Source organism: Bos indicus x Bos taurus, chromosome X (assembly GCF_003369695.1).
Source record: "Bos indicus x Bos taurus breed Angus x Brahman F1 hybrid chromosome X, Bos_hybrid_MaternalHap_v2.0, whole genome shotgun sequence".
NCBI lineage: Eukaryota > Metazoa > Chordata > Mammalia > Artiodactyla > Bovidae > Bos > Bos indicus x Bos taurus.
In genome coordinates this window covers 37075533-37098723 of record NC_040105.1, presented here as the reverse complement: position 1 = coordinate 37098723, position 23191 = coordinate 37075533, and the positions used below count along the sequence as shown (strand labels likewise).

Here is a 23191-nt window from a genome sequence, read left to right as displayed (position 1 = left end):
TCACATTACATTTTAAAAATAAAAAATATATATTTTCTTGTCTCTTGAATCAAGCTGGAAATGAGAGAAGCCAAGTGATTTGTGTGTGAACAACTTTCATTTCAAAGGAAAAAAGTAGACTTTAAGTACACATGAGAAGATATTCCATTAGTGAAAAAACTTTCTAGAGTAGTAATTCCCAACAGGGAGGGATAAATTTGGAGAATGGGACTGACATACCCACAGTACTATATATAAAATAGATAACTAATAAAGACCTACTGTATAGCACAGTGAATTATACTCAATACTCTGTAATGGCCTATATGGGGAAAGAAACTGAAAAAGAATGCATACATGTGTACAATATAAAAGATTCACTTTGCTGTTCACTTGAAACTAACACAACATTGTAAATCAATTATATACCCCCCAAAATTAAAGAAAAAATAATAATTCCCCACACTCTCAATTACAAAGGAGGTCTTTTAAGGTCACCTCCCATATGATGGTGGTGGAATTTTTAACAACTGTTCAAGGTAGGGACTTGGGGGGTAATGACAAAGTTACTTTAAATACAGTGACACTTTTAATCAGTCTTGTTCTATCGCTCACAACAGCATCCTCATAGGTGTGACAAACAATTGTACACATGTGTGCCAGACATCTCTGAATAGTGTCAAACATCCCTTGTCAGTGGAGAGCAGCACAATGCTTCTGCAATTGGTGGAGGTCTGCAGCTCTACAGCTGAGCACTGTTGTTCTAAAAAATTCTGCCGCTCTACTTCAGAAGGTCACCTTGTCGGGAGAAGGCAACACCAGGGCCGCAGTTTCCTGTGCAGTGGACAGGGCGGAGGGGTGAGGTGGGAGGGGGAGGGGGTGGTGATGGTGGTGGGGTGAGGACAGTCCTGCAGCCCCACTCCAAAATAGAATTTCTAAATCCTATTTTTTTTTCTTGAGTGCTATTGCTCCTGAGAACCCGATTCATTAACTGTCAAATTTAGGTAATTAAAATAGGGAGCTGAGTGATAAGAAATGAAACCAGTATGCATAATGCAGACGTCTATGGAGGAAGATATTCCCAGGGCTCTAGGAAGCAGGCTAATCAGGAACTTCAATCAGGAACTCATCATTTGGAGACAGACAATTAATTCAGGACAGGAGGCAGGGAGGGAGCAGAAGCACAGGCAGAATCTCAAAATCTCTCTGGATAAATCTCTCGTTGGGAGGAGGCAGATGCGGAAACCTCACATGGGGGAGCCTGGATGAGAAGTTTTCTGAAAAAACCCACTGCAAAGAGATGCTGCTGCATCCTGCTGTATACTTCTCAGGGATGCTAGGGGTACAAAACCCAGCTTAAAACAGCACTGTTTTAGACCTCCTTGGTCTAGACCTCCAGAGCATTTCTAGAGAAACAACCACACAGAGAGGGTGACAGGGAGCCATAAGGCATCCCCTTAGGTAGGCTTCTGCAGTGGACACACACATTCTTAGCAGGTTAGAGGCCTAGTCTGATGGGGTTTCTTGTGCCCCGGGAAAGAAGGGATTGGGAATATTTCTGAATTCCCAGCTCTCTTCATATCATATGCTGATATGAAGTGCCTTTTTTGAAAAAAAGAAAAAAGGCTCAAAACATCACTCATTATAGTGTTGGAGTTGGTATTTCTGAGCTGTTTCCCAGTTGGAAAGTTGTTCACAGAGAATATAGTCTCCTGGAATGGGGCACCCGGAAAAATGTGGTCATGGAGGAATAATATATACTGTACTTCCCTCACCTGCTTCCAAATCTTTAGAAACTTGGGCCTAAAAACTGTAAAATGAACTATCACAGTGGGACGGGGGCAGGGTATGAACTACATGTTCATGTATTAAGCAGCCAACCCTTGATAGTTAAGATGGGGATCCATGAAAAAGCATCACCCACAGTTTGCATATTAAAAAGCAGAGACATTACTTTGCCGACAAAAGTCCCTATAGTCAAACCTGTGGTTTTTCCTGTAGTCATGTACGGATGTAATAGACCATAAAGAAGGCTAAGTGCTGAAGAATCGATGCTTTCGAACTGTGGTGCTGGAGAAGACTCTTGAGAGTTCCTTGGACTTCAATGAGATCAAGCCAGTCAATCCTAAAGAAATCAACCCTGAATATTCATTGGAAGGACTGATGCTGAAACTGAAGCTCCAATACTTTGGCCACCTGGTGTGAAGAGACGGTTTATTAGAAAAGACCCTGATGCTGGGAAAGATTGAAGGCGAAAGGAGAAGGGAGAGGCAGAGGATGAGATGGGTAGATAGCATCACCAACTCAATGGACTTGAATTTGAGCAAATTCTGGGGACAGTGCAGGACAGAAGAGCCTGGTGAGATGCAGTCCATGGGGTCACAAAGAGTCAGATGCAACTTACCAACTGAACAACACAGTTTGCCAGTAAACATCCCAAATTTATGCCATTAAGCTATTAGTATTGATAAAATGCATGTTTTCTTCAAATAGATTTTCAAAGTCTGCTCTAGTTTTCCCAGCTTTCACAGGGAAGTTAAAATTTCATCATAACTTTAAACAAAGAGAACTCATAGAAGAGAACTGAGTAGATATTCACATTGTTAAGGAAGGTTTCTGGAAACAAATGAATTGATCCAATTGTTAAATGGAATATGAACTCTAGATTAGATACCAGTATCATAATCATGTTGAATTTCCAGAATTTGATCACTGTTCTATAGCTATGTAAGAAAATGACTTTAATACACAGTGAAGTGTTTAGGAATAAAGGGGAAAAAGAATGAAAGTAAGAATTATAAAGTAAACATGACAAAATATTAATACATGAAACTGAGTGAAGGATAAAGGAATTCGTTGCACCATTCCTAAGGCTTTTCTATTAGCTTGAAATTATTTCAAAATAAATGAAGTAATTTTAGAATGACCTACTTAAACACTACTCTTGTTGACCTTCTGTTTTCTCAAGGGGTTGACTTAACACCAGGAGATCTCTTCCAAAAGACTTATCCTGTAGCTAAGTCTTTCCAAATTGCAAGGCTACCTTCAGAGGCAAAGAAATGACTGCAACAATCCTTGTCTAGTTCATGCTCCAAAAATGACCCCTTTAATAACTGACAGTTTTGTTTTTTAGATTCCACATATAGGTAAAATAATACAGTATTTATCTTTCTTAAAATAAAGAAACAAAAAACCTCTCATAGATATAGAGGTCTTCCCTGGTGGCTCAGATGGTAAAAGCATCTGCCCGCAATGTGGGAGACCCGGGTTTGATACCTGGGTCAGGAAGAACTCGTGGAGAAGGAAATGGCAACCCACTCCAGTACTCTTGCCTGGAAAATTTCATGGATGGGAGAGCCTAGTGGGCTACAGTCCATGGGGTCGGAAAGAGTCAGACATGACTGAGCAACTTCACATGCTGCTGCTGCTGCTAAGTTGCTTCAGTTGTGTCCGACTCTGTGCGACCCCATAGACGGCAGCCCACCAGGCACCCCCATCCCTGGGATTCTCCAGGGAAGAACACTGGAGTGGGTTGCCATTTCCTTCTCCAATGCATGAAAGTGAAAAGTGAAAGTGAAGTCGCTCAGTCGTGTCCGACTCTTAGCGACCCCATGGACTGCAGCCTACCAGGCTCTTCCGTCCGTGGGATTTTCCAGGCAAGAGTACTGGAGTGGGGTGCCATTGCCTTCTCCAACTTCACATAGATATAGGTAATACATTAGTGGTTGCCAGTTGGGGGTGGGTGGGTAAAATCCATGGAGGGGATCAAGAGGCACAAATTTCTAGTCCTAAGTAAGTCACAGGATATAATAAACAGCATGGTGACCAGAGTCAACAATATTGTACTGCATATTTCAAAGTTGCTAAGAGAGTAAATCTTAAAATAAAACTTATCACAAGAAAAAAGTTTTGTAATTTTGTATGGTGACAGATGGTAAGTAGAATTATTGGTTATCATTTTGCAGTTTATACAAATATTGAATCATTATACATGTACATCTGAACCTAATATGTCAAGTATACCTCAATAGAAAAAATAATGCATTTTGACATGTAGAAAAAACCTGATTTTTTTTTCCAACCACAGATCATCATTTACAATTTGACTATTTGCTTATGTAACTATTAAGTCACTCATTTGATATCTTATATTTCTGGATCAGTATACCACTTATGTTTGAGCAGAATTTTAGGATTTAGCAGTGTAGCTTTAAAAAATGGGATAAAGGCTTATAAAACAATCAGAGGAATTTTATGGACTGTTGGTGTCTTGCCAGGCAGAGCACTAGCACTCTCAAATTTCTCATCCTACAGACAAAATTTCTAGATGAGATTACAAAATCATAATTAATCACACAAAAAAAAACAGTTTCAATTTTGTTTCTAAAATAGTCCCTGAAGTAAAAAAGCCATGCAAGGACTCTAAGGAATGAAAAGCAAGGAGAAATTGAAAAATTAATTTATTATATGAAGAAACATGAACAATATTTATTAGAGTGAATGGCTGCTGAGAAGCAGCCTGCAAAAGCTCTCATCCACAATGTACAGGCTGAGAAGTACTGATACATACACTCATAACCATAGCAATAATGTTCTGAGGAGGCTTCCAAGGAAATGCTGCATTTAACAATCAATTTTAAAGTTTATTTTTCCCATTTACAAGGCTGAAAAGATTATATCCACATTCAATTAAAGTCTAGCAGGATCAGGCATTCAAATTGTAAAGCAAATTAACAAAAGATGCTGTTACATCCTTTATGAAACATGACAGATACAAAAATGATAAGCTCATCTGCTATCAAAAGCAATTTCGCAGATTTCAGTGGGTCTTTTTCCTCCAAGTACTATATGTTTGAGTGCTAATTTTTTACGTAACTGATGGTAAGAGAAAAGGCAACTGCTGAGTTCTCTCCAAGAGTAAAAGACCATTTATTTACACTTGTCCTTCCATAAAGTCAAAGGCCGACATATTCCCTGAAGACACTCACGTAAATGATGTTGTTTCTTTTCTAACAGTAAAACAAAAACAATAACCTGTTTTGGGATTTGAGTAACTATAAAAACAACTCCTTTAAACATGCATGGCACTTTAAAAACATTTTCAAAGCATTTTCACAGCTATTATTTAAATTTGTTCTGCTGACAACCTTGTGAGGTAGGCTGGGCAAGAATATCATGCAAATCTGACGGGTGAGGAAACTGAGGCAGAGATCAAGTAAGTAATTTGCTGGGTTATCAGGGTGATGCCAACCTCTATACTGCACTGTCTCCAGTAATGAAGAAAGTCTAAACATGTTTCATGACCTTGTTTCAATATATTTGGAGGAAAAACTTCACTTCCATCCAGTCAAATGGTAGTGATTCAGTTGGTGCATCTCTTATGACAAGTTAAGGCATGTAATTAGACAAAGCACTGAGAGTTTTAAAAATTGGAATTATAACTGAAAAAGATGTTTTAACTCTCAAGATAGGAGATTTGCTGGTTTGTTTGTCTTTAGGGCAACCTAGTTCTGCATAATTTTGCCTTTTCAGAGGTATAATATAAATCATTAAAAAAAATTTCTCAGTTCACTAGGATTTAAATTTTTGCCATGAAAAAAGCAGTGGTTTCTTTCCCCAAAGTGACTACATGGTCACTTTGTGGTCCCAAAGTGGGGGTATCTTCATATCAAGAGTTAAAGACGACAAAATGTCCAATTTAGTTACCAAACCTTATAATTATCCTTATAAATGTGGCTTAAAACTGGGCTTTGGGAGTGTGGCAGACCATCACTGTTAGATTGATTTGGGGTCACTCAATATGCTTACCTACATGCTACATTAAAATGATTTTAAATGTATTTGAAGGCCCAGATTTTGTAACGGTTCTTGAGACAGGCTTCCAAATGAAGGCTGGGGAAGTACTAGTCTCTCCATGCTGGTCTAATTCTGACCACAACTCCTGCTTAAACTCACCATTTTAACCTGTTCTCCGACAAACTAGCTATTAGAAACTGGATGGTTCTGAAAGTTCAGCCATTAGGGTCCTAAGACTGTCAACCCTGACTGACCTGCAATGTCCAGTCTTGTCAGTGACAGGTCACCTGCTCCCAGGTATTTCATTATCAAGGTTTTTATGGTAGAAATAATGGCACTAGATCAAGGCATTTTCCCTGGACAACTGAGGAGATTCTACAGATCCTTTTACAAAAGAAACAGGGTTCCAAATTAAAGGAGAAATTATACTGAAGATAGGAGAGTGTAGGAGGATAAAATTGAAGTTCTTATTCAAATTAACTCATAATCATACCAAATCAAGGTACATTCAGTTAAAGATAAAAATCTTCTGGTCATACCATCTCTTTGTAAAATTTAAGTTTCTAAAGTCTGTATCTAACTGAAGGGGGGAACTCTGCTCCTTCAAATAATGAAACTTATAATGCCCTATATACCTGTGCTAGGTGAGAAATTTCTACGGAGTTTTCTACTAGAAATTTCCAAAACTGTAGGATGGGACTGAATCTTGAAGAGGTTAAGCCTACCTTCTAGCAGAGTCATATCTTCAGCCATCACAAGAAGGTAAGAATTCTGCTTATAAAAGCCAAAATCATTTTGATATTTTAACAACCCCCTCGATTCAGAGTTTCTCCAACATATTGAAGGAACACAACTTCTCTAAAACTCTACACTTCCATAACCAAATTAAGAATTCAATTTTGCATCCATGGATTCTTAAGAATAGATTTTGCAAATCCAGACTTTTGAGTCAATGAGAAATAGGAGGCCAAGGTTGCTATGACTGGTTATGTACAAAGAGCCCTAGTGAGATGAAAATGGAACATCTGCCTATTCAAAAACCAAACTGGAACAGCCTTCTCTGAAAACTCTGACAGGAATGATGTGGCTGATGGCAAAAACCCCAGTGATCATCTCTGGTCATCAGACAGCTCTTAGGTGAGAACTCTTCTCAGGGATAATAAAACATTAGGCTACCTAAACCAGTAGTCCAGAAAACTAGAACATAAGAAATCCCCTGTCCTCATTCTATGTGATGGCTCTCAACAGCCAACTCAGATATCATGGGTACTTTGTCAATGACAAGGCGGGTAATGTCTGGTCAACTGTGAAAGGTGGTGCTTTAGGCTGCCACTGCAACACTCACGGGTTCCCCTGACTCCTCTCCATGGTTCCCACTCACCTGACCGACAGCTCTCTAAAGGGGAGCAACTCACAAGGAGTCGAGAGCTAAATTCCTGCTTTGTTAATTGTGCAGGGCCCATCACTTGCTTCTGAAGAACAGGGATCAACCCAGCAAACACTATATCTGGGCCTCAAGAGACTCAGGTCCCATTAAGCAGAAGAGAGCTCATCAGTATTCAAGATCTGGCTAGGCATGGAACTTATTTTACTGCTAGAAGGGGTCTCCTCTCTGTCTGTGGGTGACCTTAGGTCTGTATTTTCTGCAGACTCGCAGGATTCCCGCCGCCTGCGGTTACAACAGGCACACTTTAGCCACTCCTGAAAGCTTTCAGAAGCATTGGGGGAAAAGAGCTTTTTGCAAGGGTGGAAGAACTGATAGAACACAACCATGAACAGAATGGCCGTGCAGTACCCAATGAGCAACTGCAGCATCAGCAGGGGTGCACACACATACATATAGATGTCAGTCTTGTAAAGATACCACATGAGGAGGAGGAAGGCGTTCTCGATGAACCTCACCATGTAGTACACCAGGAGCCGGTACCAGTTCTGAGACTTGCTGATGAGGTCGGGGTTGTTGATTTTCAGCTGCACCGCCGACCAGCAGAACATGTTGATCCCGGCGTAGAGGAGGGTGAGGAAGCACAGCACAATGGTGGTGCCCAGCCGACTGAAGGCCTTCTCAAAGTTCTCAGGGAAGGGGGAGCCACTGCACCAGAAGAGGATCCAGGGGTAGAAGAGGAAGCCGAGGAAGTTGATGAGTATGTCTATGACCACCCAGGCCTTCAGGACAGAGGTAAAGAGGACCAGGACAATGACTCGGGTGACAATCTCAAAGCTCCTCCAGAGGAAGATACAGACATAGGCCAGGGGCTTCACCTTGACATCATATTCATCGTATTTGATCTTGATGGCTAGGATGTTACAGCGCAAGGCTCCGTACACAATGGACAATAGGGAAAGGACCATGAACAGACCTGAGGAGAGAAGAGAAAGAGTGCTCTCAAGTCCCACCTCCACCAAGAATCCTCCTGTGGTGGCCATGGTCACTCCCCTACCCGCGTTCCTTGGACCCTTCTGTTTTATGTGCACAGGCAGACTTCCACTGTCAGGGCTGTGCCTGAGGGCTTTTTTTCAGGGTTGCAGAAGCCTGCTGTGCCCAGGCGCCAGGCAGGCAGAAGTGCCCTGGAATTAATACCCCTGGGATTAACCCTTCAATACCCCAACCCTAGCCCTGAGAAGAGCTGGAATATAACAAACCAAATTTCCCTACCCTTTGGGTAGAATAACTCAGAGGTGTGTGTTCTGTACTCTTGGGGTTGGCCAGAAAGTCCCTTTCTGTTTTTCCATAGCATTTTAAGGAAACGCCAAGTGAGCTTTTTGGCTAACTCAGTATTTATGGGTGTTTCCTCACAGGATTATTTTCTAGTCACCCACAGAAACTGTTGTTTAATAATGCTCCCTTTATTGGCCACTTTCTCTTCCCTGTCTCACTACCCTTCTCCCACGGTTCTTAGAAAGACCTGTGCTCAGATTCCTTGTCTTGGTCTACTTCACGGTCAACTGAAACTAAAACACCTTTGGACCCCATCTTGCTCTGTCTGAATATATAGAGTCCTTTACATGATCCCCAAGAAAAAGAAAGGCAAAATGGTTGTCTGAGGAGGCCTTACAATAGCTGAGAAAAGAAGAGAAGTGAAAGGCAAAGGAGAAAAAGGAAAGATATACCCATCTGAATGCAGAGTTCCAAAGAATAGCAAGGAGAGATAAGAAAGCCTTCCTCGGTGATCAATGCAAAGAAATAGAGGAAAACAACAGAATGGGAAAGACTAGAGATCTCCTCAAGAAAATTAGAGATACCAAGGGGACATTTCATGCAAAGATGGGCTCAATAAAGGACAGAAATGGTATGGACCTAACAGAAGCAGAAGATATTAAGAAGAAGTGGCAAGAATACACAGAAGAACCGTACAAAAAAGATCTTCATGACCCAGATAACCATGATGGTGTGATCACTCACCTAGAGCCAGACATCGTGGAATGTGAAGTCAAGTGGGCCTTAGGAAGCATCACTACAAACAAAGCTAGTGGATGTGATGGAATTCCAGCTGAGCTATTTCAAATCATAAAAGACAATGCTGTGAAAGTCCTGCACTCAATATGCCAGCAAATTTGAAAAATTCAGCACTGTCCACAGGACTGGAAAAGGTCAGTTTTCATTCCAATCCCAAAGAAAGGCAATGCCAAAGAATGCTCAAACTACCACACAATTGCACTCATCTCACATACTAGCAAAGTAATGTTCAAAATTCTCCAGGCTATGCTTCAATAGTACGTGAACTGAGAACTTCCAGATGTTCTAGTTGGATTTAGAAAAGGCAGAGGAACCAGAGATCAAATTGTCAACATCCATTGGATTATAGAAAAAGCAAGAGAGTTCCAGGAAAACATCTGCTACTGCTTCACTGACTACACTAAAGCCTTTGAGCGTGTGGACCACAACAAACTGTGGAAAACTGTTCAAGAGATGGGAATACCAGACCACCTTACCTGCCTCCTGAGAAATCTGTATGCAGGTCAAGCAGCAGCAGTTAGAACCAGACGTGGAACAATGTACTGGGTCCAAATTGGGAAAGGCGTATGCCAAGGCTGTATATTGTCACCCTGTTTATTTAACTTATATGCAGAGTACATCATGAGAAATGCTGGGCTGGAGGAAGCACAAGCTGGAATCAAGATTGCAGGGAGAAATATATGCAAATGACACCACCCTTATGGCAGAAAGTGAAGAGGAACTAAAGAGCCTCTTCATGAAAAGTGAAAGAGGAGAGTGAAAAAGCTTGCTTAAAACTTAATATTCAAAAACCAAAGATCATGGCATCTGGTCCCATCACTTCATGGCAAACAGATGGGCAAACAATGGAAACAGTTTTCTTGGGCTCCAAAATCACTGGAGATGGTAACTGCAGCCATGAAATTAAAAGATGCTTGCTCCTTGGAAGAAAAGCTATGACCAACGCAGAGAGCATATTAAAAAAAAGAGACATTACTTTGCTGACAAAGGTCCATCTAGTCAAAGCTATGGTTTTTGCAGTAGTCAGGTATGGATGTGAGAGTTGGACCACAAAGAAAGCTGAGCACCAAAGAATGGATGCTTCTGAACAGTGGTGTTGGAGAAGATTCTTGGGAGTCCCTTGGACTGCAAAGAAATCAGTCCTGAATATTCACTGGAAGGACTGTGAAAGTCCTGCACTCAATATGCCAGCAAATTTGGAAAACTCGACAGTGGCCACAGGACTGGAAAAGGTCAGTTTTCATTCCAATTCCAAAGAAAGACAATACCAAAGAATGTTCAAACTACCACACAATTGCACTCATCTTACAAATTGAAGCTGAAGCTCCAATACTTTGGCCACCTGATGTGAAGAACTGACTCATTTGAAAAGACCCTGTTGCTGGGAAAGATTGAAGGAAGGAGAAGGGGACGACAGAGGATGAGATAGATGGATGGCATCACTGACTTATGGACATGAGTTTGAGCAAGATCTGGGAGTTGGTGATGGACAGGGAAGCCCGGTGTGCTGCAGTCCATGGGGTTGCAAAGAGTTGGACACGACCAAGCAACTGAACTGAACTTTACATGGTGTGTTTTGTTTCCTTGATCAACTTATAAGCTCCTGAGGAGTCAAGAGTGACCTGGTTAGATATTTCTTCTTGAGAACCTCAACATATAGCAGTATAGAAACCGAAACAGAGAACATGCCATAATATACTGCTCATGAGTTCCTCTCTATCTGTAGGATCTTTTAAAAATATATACTGACTATTGATTGCTCACTTTTCTTTGGTCTTCAGTTATTTTCTTAAATTCTGTACATTGCTAAAGAAGTGAGGACCTCACTGTTGCCAAGAATCTGCCTGTCTTAGGCTAAAACACCTTAATACTTCAAGAAATCTCAACCCTACTTATTTATTTCTTAAAATGACTTATGGCTAATGGGCTTACCCAGTTTATATAGAGCAGGGTAGGGGTGGGGTCAAGATGTGGCTCATTGAATGGCCCATGGTACTATGTCTGAGAGCACCACACTGCTGGCTGTGAGTTCTATTATCTTAAAAATGTTGTGCTAACCCATGAGCATTACATGATGTTGAAGCTGAAACTGCAATACTTTGGCCACTTGATGCGAAGAACTGGCTCATCTGAAAAGACCCTGATGCTGGGAAAGATTGAGGGCAGGAGGAGAAGGGGACGACAGAGGATGAGATGGTTGGATGGCATCATCAACTCGATGGACATGGGTTTGGGTGGACTCCAGGAGTTGGTGTTGGACAGGGAGACCTGGCGTACTGCGGTTCATAGGGTTGCAAAAAGCCAGACACGACTGAGCGACTGAACTGAACTGGACCCATGAGCACACACTGTGTGGTCAAAACTGGAATACAGTCACTTATTTTAGTCTGCCACCACCTCCAAATATTGGAGAAGGGAGGGACAGGAGGTGGGGTTTGAAGTTAGGAACCGAGAGTCTCGCTCTGGTTTTACTCTGGTCTCTCCACGCCTCAATGGGGAAATGGTAATCTCCTTGGGTTTTTTTTCTTGCCCACAAAATTGCTCTGTATAAACTGAAGCCTCTTAAAATGCAATGTTCCTATAACAAAATTGTCTTTACTTATAATTTAAAATGTGTGGAAATAAAGGGTTCTTTTTCTTGAGCTCTGAATCAATGAAGCTTTGGTAGTTAAGTTTCCTGGAAGAAGTTCAGTTTTACTTAAAGCATCTGTTTCTCTCACAGTCTTGTTGCACAGATTTAAAGCACTGATATCACTCTCTGGAAAGACTGTCATCTACTGATCAAATTTAAAAGACAGAAATACTATCACAGGAGTATACTGGGAAGTAATTGTACTGAGTTATTTTTCCTGAGAGGTTAGTTCAATGGAGCATTAAAAGCAGTACATACTGCTGATACACTTTTTGTTTTTATTGAAGTATAGTTGATTTACAATGTTTATTAATCTGTGCAGTACAGCAAAGTGACTCAGTTGTACATATACATACATTCTTATAGTCTTTTCATCATGGTTTATCCCAGGTAATATACTCTTATATGTGCTTGTGCTCAGTCACTAAGTTGTGTCCAACTTTTTGCAATCCCATGGATTGTAGCGCACCAGGTTCCTCTGTCCATGGGATTTCCCAGACAAGAATACTGGAGCGGGTTGCCATTTCCTCCTTCATGGGATCTTCCCAACCCAGGGATGGAACTGTATCTCTTGCATTGGCAGGCTGATTCTTTACCACTGTGCCACCTGGGAAGTCCATAGTTTTATATGTATGGTTACAAATTTCTACAGATCTTAAGAATCTAGTATTGGATCCATTTCTTTTAGTCCTTATGTTTTTTCCACTATAAGAAAAATAACATCAAATGTAGAAGATGAGCTAAGGATAAATTATCATGTTAATTATATATTCATAGGTCAGGAAGCAACAGTTAGAACTGGACATGGAACAACAGACTGGTTCCAAATAGGAAAAGGAGTTCGTCAAGGCTGTATATTGTCACCCTGTTTATTTAACTTATATGCAGAGTACATCATGAGAAACGCTGGACTGGAAGAAACACAAGCTGGGATCAAGACTGCCGGGAGAAATATCAATAACCTCAGATATGCAGATGACACCACCCTTATGGCAGAAAGTGAAGAGGAACTCAAAAGCCTCTTGATGAAAGTGAAAGTGGAGAGTGAAAAAGTTGGCTTAAAGCTCAACATTCAGAAAACGAAGATCATGGCATCTGGTCCCATCACTTCATGGGAAATAGATGGGGAAACAGTGTCAGACTTTAATTTTCTGGGCTCCAAAATGACTGCAGATGGTGACTGCAGCCATGAAGTTAAAAGACGCTTACTCCTTGGAAGGAAAGTTATGACCAACCTAGATAGCATATTCAAAAGCAGAGACATTACTTTGCCAACAAAGGTTCGTCTACTCAAGGCTATGGTTTTTCCAGTGGTCATGTATGGATGTGAGAGTTGGACTGTGAAGGCTGAGCGCAAAAGAATTGATGCTTTTGAACTGTGGTGTTGGAGAAGACTCTTGAGAGTCCCTTGGACTGCAAGGAGATCCAACCAGTTCATTCTGAAGGAGATCAGCCCTGGGTGTTCTTTGGAAGGAATGATGCTAAAGCTGAAACTCCAGTACTTTGGCCACCTCATGCGAAGAGTTGACTCATTGGAAAAGACTCTGATGCTGGGAGGGATTGGGGGCAGGAGGAGAAGGGGACGACAGAGGATGAGATGGCTGGATGGCATCACTGACTCGATGGACGTGAATCTGAGTGAACTCCGGGAGTTGGTGATGGACAGGGAGGCCTGGCGTGCTGCGATTCATGGGGTCGCAAAGAGTCGGACACGACTGGGCAACTGATCTGATCTGATCTGATATATGTATGTATATGAAGCGACTGAAGCGACTCAGCAGCAGCAGTCTTTATCTTTGGAGAAGGCAATGGCGCCCCACTCCAGTACTCTTGCCTGGAAAATTCCATGGATGGAGAAGCCTGGAAGGCTGCAGTCCATGGGGTCGCTGAGGGTCGGACACGACTGAGCGACTTCACTTTCACTTTTCACTTTCATGCATTGGAGAAAGAAATGGCAACCCACTCCAGTGTTCTTGCCTGGACAATCCCAGGGACGGGGGAGCCTGGTGGGCTGCCGTCTATGGGGTCACACAGAATCGGACACGACTGAAGCGACTTAGCAGCAGCAGCAGGCTTCCTATGCAAATATATCTGCTTTATGTGCCTTTCTCAATCATGAAGTTGCACCTGTTTCCAACACTTTCAGAAAAGTAGGATCCAAATTAGAAAAAGTCTTTGAGATCTAAGTTTAGACTCTAAAGAATCTCTTTTAGGTACATGAGAGACTTGCAAAACAAGGTTAGGAACAGAGCAATTTCTGATCCCAGGAAGAACTAAGGAAGCTAAGTACTGCTTCAGGATGTGGGGCCCAACCAGGATTAAGACAAGTCTGGATTATCTCAGCAGTGGTATCACCCTGGTCTGTTATCCAGATCACTGTTCTTGCTGGAAACCATGGCTTACTCTTACTTGAGTTATTTTTGACCACTTATTATAGGACCCTGTGTTCTGCTTTAACTCCACCCCAGGCCCTGACAACTACAAATTGCTAATGAAAAGATTGAAAATGAGTGAGATCATCATCACTTTGAGCTCACACCCATATCTGCCACTTTCGCTCTCCAACTGCTATCACAAATATTGTTTTGGTCCTTTATTTCAACAGCTTCATTGAGACAAATTTACATACCGTACAATTCACAATTTAAACTGTATAATTCACTGCTTCTTTAAAAGTAGATTCACAGATATGTGCACCTGTCATCAGAGTCACTTTTAGTATGTTTTTCATCACTTCAAAAAGAAATCCTGTGCCCTTTAACTCTCATTTCTCTATCCCTTACCCCACCCAGTCATGAACAACCACTAACTACTTTCTGTCTCTATAGATTTCCCCATTCTGGACTTCCATATGAATAAAATCACCTAATGTGTGGTCTTTTGTGACTGGTTTCTTTCACTTAACATAATGTTTTCAACATTCATCTATACTGTAACATGCATCAGTCCTTCATTCATTTCATGGTCAAATAATATTCCATTGTATGGATATACTACATTTTGTTTATCCATTCATCAGTTGATAAAAATTTGGGTTGTTTCCACCTTTTGGCTATTGTGAAGAGTGCTGCTCCAAACATTTGCATATGAACATATTTTTACTTGGGTCTATAGGAGTAGAACTGCCTGGTCATATGGTAACTTTATGTTTAATTATTTGAGGAATGGCCAGACTGTATTCCAAAGTTACATTCCCACCAGCAGTATATGAAGATTATAATTTCTCCATAAACTCACCAATGTTTGCTATTATTATTAACTTAAATTTTTATTGACCATTTCTGTAATGGCTGCTTCCTTGAAGTAGGCGCTGTCACGTGGAATCTCTTAGCCTCTGCACCGGAGCTGCTGGAAGGGAGTCAGATAGAATTCAGTACCGCTTTCTTTGAGATCATCCTTCAAGAACCAGCCACATCATGATCTCAGTTTCAACACAGTTGTTCCTAGTCCTCTTTTCATTGCTTTTGGTGCTGCCTGTTGTTGAAGCAGTAGAAGCCGGAGATGCAATTGCTCTCTTGTTAGGTGTGATTCTCAGTATTACAGGCATTTGTGCTTGTTTGGGGGTGTATGCACAAAAAAGAAATGGACAAATATGACTTTGAAGGGCCTCCTGAATCAAACCTTCCTCTGAAAACCTTTGTGCTATTGAGTTTCAGAACTGAGCTTTGGTGTCTGAAAGTTCCCAAGAAACAGTTAATAGAGAAGTTTCAATTTATTGGGTATTTTCCTATAAAAAGGAACAAATTGATATACTGTGTTAAAGGTAAAACAACATGTTTTTGTCACAACAGATAATGCACTGGAAAATGCCATCTGTAATTTGCATTTGCTGAAATTTGCATAAGTAATATTTCATAGTTTCAGAATTCTCAGTAGGAAGAAAGAAACTCTTGCCCAGAATCCTAGGAAATTGCCACTGTTCAGTTATAATCACTGCCTCCTGCATCATTGAGGAATTTTTCTCCATATTTTTATTGGATTTTTGTTTTGTTATCTCCAAGTTAGTACTGTACCTAGACATTAAATACAGTTGGTCAGAAATTAAAACTTATCTCTGTGTGGGAAAAAGTTCAGAAAATGTATTCAATGTATCTAACATTGAAATGGAGAGAAGATTTAATGTAAAAAAAATACTTTATATTGACATTGAAATGGAGAAGAGATTTATTGTTTAACAAAAACAAAAAATGTTTATATTAATTAAGTAACATCTCCATGGTGAGAAATACTATGTTAAGTATAAACCTATTATGTAAGTTAAAAAAAAAATTTTTATTATTAACTTTTTGATTCTAGTCATGCCAGTGGGTGTGAAGTGGTAACCTTTTCTGATTTAAGTTTCTATTTTCCTAATGACTAATGACATAGAGTATCTTTTCATGATACCATAAGGAATGCTGAGTGCTGAAGAACTGATGCTTTTGAATTATGGTGCTGGAGAAGACTCTTGAGAATCCCTAGGACAGCAAGGAGATCAAATCAGTCAATCTTAAAGGAAATCAACCCTGAATATTCACTGAAGGACTGATACTGAAGCTGAAGCTCCAATACTTTGGCCACCTGACATGAAGAGCTGACTCGTTGAGAGAGACCCTGATGCTGGGAAAGACTGAGGGCAGGAGAAGGGGGCGACAGAGGGAGATGGATGGAAGACAACATAGACTCAATGGACATGAGTTTGAGCAAACTCTGGGAGATAGAGAAAGACAGGGAAGCCTGGCGTGTTGCAGTCCAAGGGGTTGCAAAGACTCAGACATAACTTAGTGACTGAACAATAGTCTTTTCATGTGCTTATTGGTATTTGCATATCTTCCTTATTTGCTTTGGTTCTTAGCTATAGCACAAACTCATAATAATTTCACATCATCTCATATGTATCCCCAAAACTCTGCCAGAATTCAAAGGCCAGTTTTGCACAGACTGACTTAAGAACAATATATTAGCTTTATCAACAGCTGTCAATGAGCATTTAAAATAAAAAAAAGTATAATTTGATCTTCTCATACTTTTAAAATTCCCTTTAAAATGCATTAAAAAGCAAAAAAGAGGATTTCCATGCTGGCAATAGCAGATTAGTTTGTTCTGGTCCAATATTTCTGCCAAGAACAACTGTACAAACACCTGTTCAAAGGCATCAGAGATCTACCAAAGCCCTCAGTACTTTGGAGCTAAGATATTAAAGAAAAATCCTAAGAGAAAATTCTGAAGCTGCTTTTCCCCTTGAGACATTTGCCTATATGATAGTAGTGGTTATACTATTACAGAATCTGAACACAGCTTTCAGCAGTCTCTCAAATCTGGTGAATGTGGGAGCAACTATTCACATTCTAGCTCTATAGTGGTCCTGGATACAGCCAAAGCTTTCTGGTGGGAACCCCAAAGACTAGACACTAGGAGTAAGGGTGACCAGAAATAGATAATCCCTCATAACAGCTGAAGTACAGATTTTAACTAACTCAAGTTATGACTGAATCAGTTCAACCTGTATCTAATTCAATATTTGCAACAAACAAAAGTAAAATCTTCCTGGAGAAAGACAACTCATCCAGAGTCTCAAATTATCTCTATTTTTTACTACAGATATCTGACATTTGTTAAAAGTACCATGGCATCTCAACAACAAAAACAAAAGAAATGATCAAAATCCAAAAACTGAAATATACCCATAAGAAATAGATTCTGTAATTATCTGACATGGACTTAAAATATTCATAATTAATATATGCTCAAGAAATTATGACAAGATAGAGAATTTATCAGAGACTAGAAACTATTCTAAAAACTGGAATAGTTGCTATGAAATGAAATGAAAATTCTAGAACTGAAAAATAAAATAAGTGCAATTAAGAAATCAACAGTGGCTCTAATATATTAGAAACAGCTATAAAGATAAATAGTACTAAGTAGAAGGCAAGCCAGAAGAAAATGGAGAAACAAAAAGCATGAGAGACCTACAGAAAAGTAAAAATGTTGGCGAGAAAGACAGAGATAGGAAAAAGAATGGGTCAGAGGCCATAAGAATTTCCCCAAACTGCTAAAATATCAAACTAAACTCCAAGTAGGATAAATACAAAGAAAACCTCAATAAGCACACATATCATGTTAAAATTGCTGAACATCAAAGTCTAAATGAAAACCTTAAAAAGCAGTTAAAAACAAACAAAAATGAGATAAACTTCAAAGGAGCAACAATAATAATGGCTGGCATCTCAACCGAAATAATGGAAGCCAGAAGACAAAAGAATGGTAGCATCAAAGTGGGAAGAAAATAACCACTAACTTAAGTTTCCCATATACAGAGGTCAAGGGAAAAGAAAGGTATTTTATGACAAAACAAAAATGAGGGTATTTGTCAGTAGACCTGCTCTGAAGAAAATATTAAAGGTAGCATTACAGACCAAATGAAAATGATCCCACATGGAAGCATGGAGATACATGAAGGTCTTAACAGGGACCGAAAGGATACATGTGGCTGTTGTTTAGTTTCTTAGTTGTGTTCGACTCTTTGAGACTCTATGGACTATAGCCCACCAGGCTCCTCTGTCCATAGGATTTCCCAGGCAAGAATACTGGAGTGGGCTGCCGTTTCCTCCTCCAGGGGATCTTCCTGACCCAAGGATCAAACCCACATCTTTTGCATAGACAGGCAGATTCTTTATCGCTGAACCATCAGAGAAGCCCCAGTAATACAAATCAATTTTTATAATGACTTGAACAATCACTTTACACACACACACACACACACACCCACAAAATGGTCACTAAAAACATCAAAAGGAAGTTAAGCTCATTAGTCATCAGTTCAGTTCAGTCGCTCAGTTGTGTCCGACTCTTTGCGACCCCATGAACCGCACTACGCCAGGCCTCCCTGTCCATCACCAACTTCCGGAGTCCACCCAAACCCATGTCCACTGTGTCAATGATGCCATCCAACCATCTCATCCTCTGTCGTTCCCTTCTTCTCCTGTCCTCAATTTTTCCCAGCATCAGGGTCTTTTCAAATGAGTCAGCTCTTCACATCAGGTGGCCAAACTATTGGAGTTTCAGCTTCAACATCAGTCCCTCCAATGAACACCCAGGACTGATCTCCTTTAGGATGGACTGGTTGGATCTCCTTGCAGTCCAAGGGACCCTCAAGAGTCTTCTCCAACACCACAGTTCAAAAGCATCAATTCTTCTGCACTCAGCTTTCTTCACAGTCCAACTCTCACATCCATACATGACCAACGGAAAAACCATACCCTTGAGTAGACTGACCTTTGTTGGCAGAGTAATGTCTCTGCTTTTTAATATGCTATCTAGGTTGGTCATAACTTTCCTTCCAAGGACTAAGTGTCTTTTAATTTCATGGCTGCAGTCACCATCTGCAGTGATTTTGGAGCCCAGCAAAATTAAGTCAGCCACTGTTTCCACTGTTTCCCCATCTATTTCCCATGAAGTGATGGGACCAGATGCCATGATCTTCGTTTTCTGAATGTTGAACTTTAAGCCAACTTTTTCACTCTCCTCTTTCACTTTCATCAAGAGGCTCTTTAGTTCTTCTTCACTTTCTGCCATAAGGGTGGTGTCACCTGCATATCTGAGGTTATTGATATTTCTCCTGGCAATCATGATTCCAGCTTGCGCTTCCTCCAGCCTGGCATTTCGCATGATGTACTCTGCATATAAGTTAAATAAGCAGGGTGACAATATACAGCCTTGACGTACTCCTTTTCCTATTTGGAACCAGTCTGTTGTTCCATGTCCAGTTCTAACTGTTACTTCATGACCTGTATACAGGTTTCTCAAGAGGCAGGTCAGGTGGTCTGGTATTCCCATCTCTTTCAGAATTTTCCACAGTTTATTGTGATCCACACAGTCATAGGCTTTGGCATAGTCATCAGGAAATGCAAATTCAAACTAAAATGAGACACTACTACACACCCACTGTATTACTGAAAGTAAAATCAAGTGTTGGCAAGATGTGGGGCAACTGCAACTCTTATACACGGCTTGTGGGAGTGTAAAGTGATATAACCACTTTTGTAGTTTCTATAGGAGCTAAACACAGGCATTTCCTGTGGCCACTTACTCCTTGGAAGAAAAGTTATGACCAACCTAGATAGCACATTGAAAAGCAGAGACATTACTTTGCCAACAAAGGTCTGTCTAGTCAAGGCTGTGGTTTTTCCAGTGGTCATGTATGGATGTGAGAGTTGGACTGTGAAGAAAGCTGAGCACCGAAGAATTGATGCTTTTGAACTGTGGTGTTGGAGAAGACTCTTGAGAGTCCCTTGGACTGCAAGGAGATCCAACCAGTCCATCCTAAAGGAGATCAGTCCTGGGTGTTCATTGGAAGGAATGATGCTAAAGCTGAAACTCCAATACTTTGGCCACCTCATGTGAAGAGTTGACTCATTGGAAAAGACTCTGATGCTGGGAAGGATTGGGGGCAGAGGAGAAGGGGACAGCAGAGGATGAGATGGCTGGATGTTATCCCCAACTTGATGGACGTGAGTCTGAGTGAACTCCGGGAGTTGGTGATGGACAGGGAGGCCTGGTGTGCTGCGATTCATGGGGTCACAAAGAGTCAGACACGACTGAGCGACTGAACTGACTGACTAAACTGACAGATGTAACAGAACTGCATATATATGTATACAAAAAGGCATGTATGAGGATATTTTAGCAGCATTATTTTTAATAATCCCAATCTGAAAATAATCTAATAAGAGAGGAAAGTATCATGTGGTATATTCATATAATGGAATACTACACAGCAATGCTAAAAAGCAAACTTCTGCTACAAGCCACCATGGATAACTCTCATAAATATTATGTTGAATGAAAGATGCTAGACCTGATTCCACTTGTATAAAATTTTTACAAAACAGTAAAAATTAATCTGTGATGTTAGAAGTCAGCTGTCTTTTTAAATTTTTTTTTATATTGGAGAATAGTTGATCTATAATTTTGTGTTAGTTTCAGGTATATGGAAAAATGATTCACTTATACCTATATATACATCTATTCTTCTTGAGATTCCTTTCCCATATAGGTTACTACAGAGTACTGAGTATAATTCTTTGTACTATACAGTAGGTCCTCAGTGATTATCTATTTCATACACAGTAGTGTGCATAACCCCAACTTCTAATTTATCCCTCCCCTCCTACCTTTCCCCTTTGGTAACCATAAGTTTGTTTTCTAACTCTGTGAGTCTGTTCCTCTTTTGTAAATAAATTCACCTGTATTATTTTTCAAGATTCCACATATAAGTGATTCCATATGGTATTTGTCTTTCTCTGACTTACTTCACTTAGCATGACAATCTCTTGGTCCATCCATGTTGTGCAAATGGTATTATTTCATTCTTTTTATGGCTGAATAATATTCCATTGTATTTATATACTACATATTTATCCATTCATCTGTCAGTGGACATTTAGGTTGCTTTCATGTCTTGGCTATTGTAAATGGTGTTGCAATGAACAGTGGGGTGCATGTATCTTTTCAAATTAGAGTTTTCACCAGATATATGCAAAGCAGTGGGATTGTGGGGTCATACGGTGACTCTATTTTTAGTCATTTAAGGAACCACCATACTGTTCTCCACAGTGGGTGCACCAATTTACATTCCCACCAAACATGAGGATTCCCTTTTTTCTACACCTACTTCAGAATTTATTGTTTGTAGACTTTTTGATGATGACCATTCTGACTGGTGTGAGGTGAAACCTCCAATAGTTTTGATTTGCATTTCTCTAATAATTAGTGCTGTTGAGCATCTTCTCATGTGCCTGTAGGCCATCTGTATGTCTTCTTTGGAGAAATTTTTATTTAGGTCTTCTGCCCATTTTTTGATTGGGTTGTTTGCTTTTTTGATATAGAGCTGGAAGAGGTGTTTACGTATTTTAGAAATTAATCCCTTCTTGGCTGCTTCACTTGCAAATATCTTCTCTCATTCTGTGGGTTGTCTTTTTGTTTTATTTATGGTTTCCTTTGCTATGCAAAAGCTTTTCAGTTTAATCAGGTACCATTTGTTTATTTTTATTACTCTAGGAGGTGGGTCCAAAAAGATATTGCTGCATTTTATGTCAAAGAGTGTTCTGCCTATGTCTTCCTCTGAGTTTTATACTAGCCACTCTTACATTGATGTTTTTAATCCATTTTGAGTTTACTTTTGTGTATGGTATTAGAGAATGTTCTAACTTCACTCTTTCACATGTAGTTATCCAGTTTTCCCAGCACCACATACTGAAGAGGCTACCTTTTCTCCATTGTACATTCATGCCTCCTCTGTCATAGATTAATTGACCACAGGCTCCTGGGTTTCTTTCTGGGTAGAAGTCAGCTTTTTGCTTAGTGGTCACCCCTGGGAAGAAGGGCTGGCAAAAGTGACTGAGAAGAGACAAAGACATGCTTCTAGGAGTGCAGATACTCTTTTGTTTCTTGACCTGCCAAGAGGGCTACATATGTTAGGGGAAGCACACTGATTGAAACCGCCCACCCTGGCCAGGCTCTCTAGTGACCATTTGCATGAGTTGTTTTACGACAGGTAGTCCTGGAAAGGAACATGGAACTAATAAGCCACCACCAATTGGAAGAGTTCAGGAAAGGTCAAAAGGAAACACTACGTGTCCATCCACCTCCCAGAATCCCTCTCACTAGCATCCATCTTGGCTGAGCCATGAGTGTGCCAAGAGGAAGGACTGAGTCAGAATGACTGGCCAAAGACAACCTAGAAACTAATCCAATCAACATAAAACCCGAGACTGTAAGCCACATGGCAGAGAAGTTCTCCTGGGTTCCCTTACCCTGCTGCTGTCTGCCTGGGTGCCTTCTTCCAATAAAATCTCTTGCTTTGTCAGCATGTGTCTCCTTGGACAATTCTTTTCTGAATGTTAGACGAGAGCCCACTCTTGGGGCCCTGGAGGGGGCCCCGCTTCCTACAACACATAGGTGTGTTTACTTTTTGATAACTCATCAGATTTCACCCATATGAGTATAATTTTCTATATACATTTTATACCCCAATAACATTTTTTATTTAAAAATATTTAGGTGTATTAATACTATTCCTAGGTAGTGCTAGTGGTAAAGAACTGGCCTGCCAATGCAAGAGATGTAAGAGATGCAGGTTCAATCCCTGGGTCAGGAAGATCCCCTCAAGGAGGGCATGGCAACCCACTCCAGGATTCTTGCCTGGAGAATCCCATGGACAGAAGAGCCTGGTAGGCTACAGTCCATAGGGTCGCAAAGAGCTGGACATGACTGAGCAACTTAGTACACAGCACAACTAGGCAAGTCAATAAATGTTTATTAAGTAGACTTTTTTAAAGGCAAAA

General features: G+C 40.4%; 2 protein-coding genes across 3 annotated transcripts in view; one reads left to right on the top strand and one right to left on the bottom strand.

Annotated features, from left to right (window-relative positions):
• Nucleotides 1–4422: 4422 nt before the first annotated feature.
• Nucleotides 4423–23191, bottom strand: part of XK (X-linked Kx blood group) — a 56324-nt gene continuing 37555 nt past the window's right edge. For both annotated transcript variants that reach the window (XM_027534766.1, XM_027534765.1), the window contains exon 3: nt 4423–8135. In XM_027534766.1, the coding sequence (XP_027390567.1) occupies nt 7309–8135 (827 nt within the window). In that variant the 3' untranslated portion in view covers nt 4423–7308. The remainder of the gene's footprint in view (nt 8136–23191) is intronic.
• On the top strand, nt 15141–16133 carry LOC113887583 (small integral membrane protein 30-like). The gene has a single exon (XM_027534767.1). It carries the CDS (start codon nt 15281–15283, stop codon nt 15458–15460), a length of 180 nt encoding a protein of 59 aa, XP_027390568.1. The 5' UTR covers nt 15141–15280; the 3' UTR covers nt 15461–16133.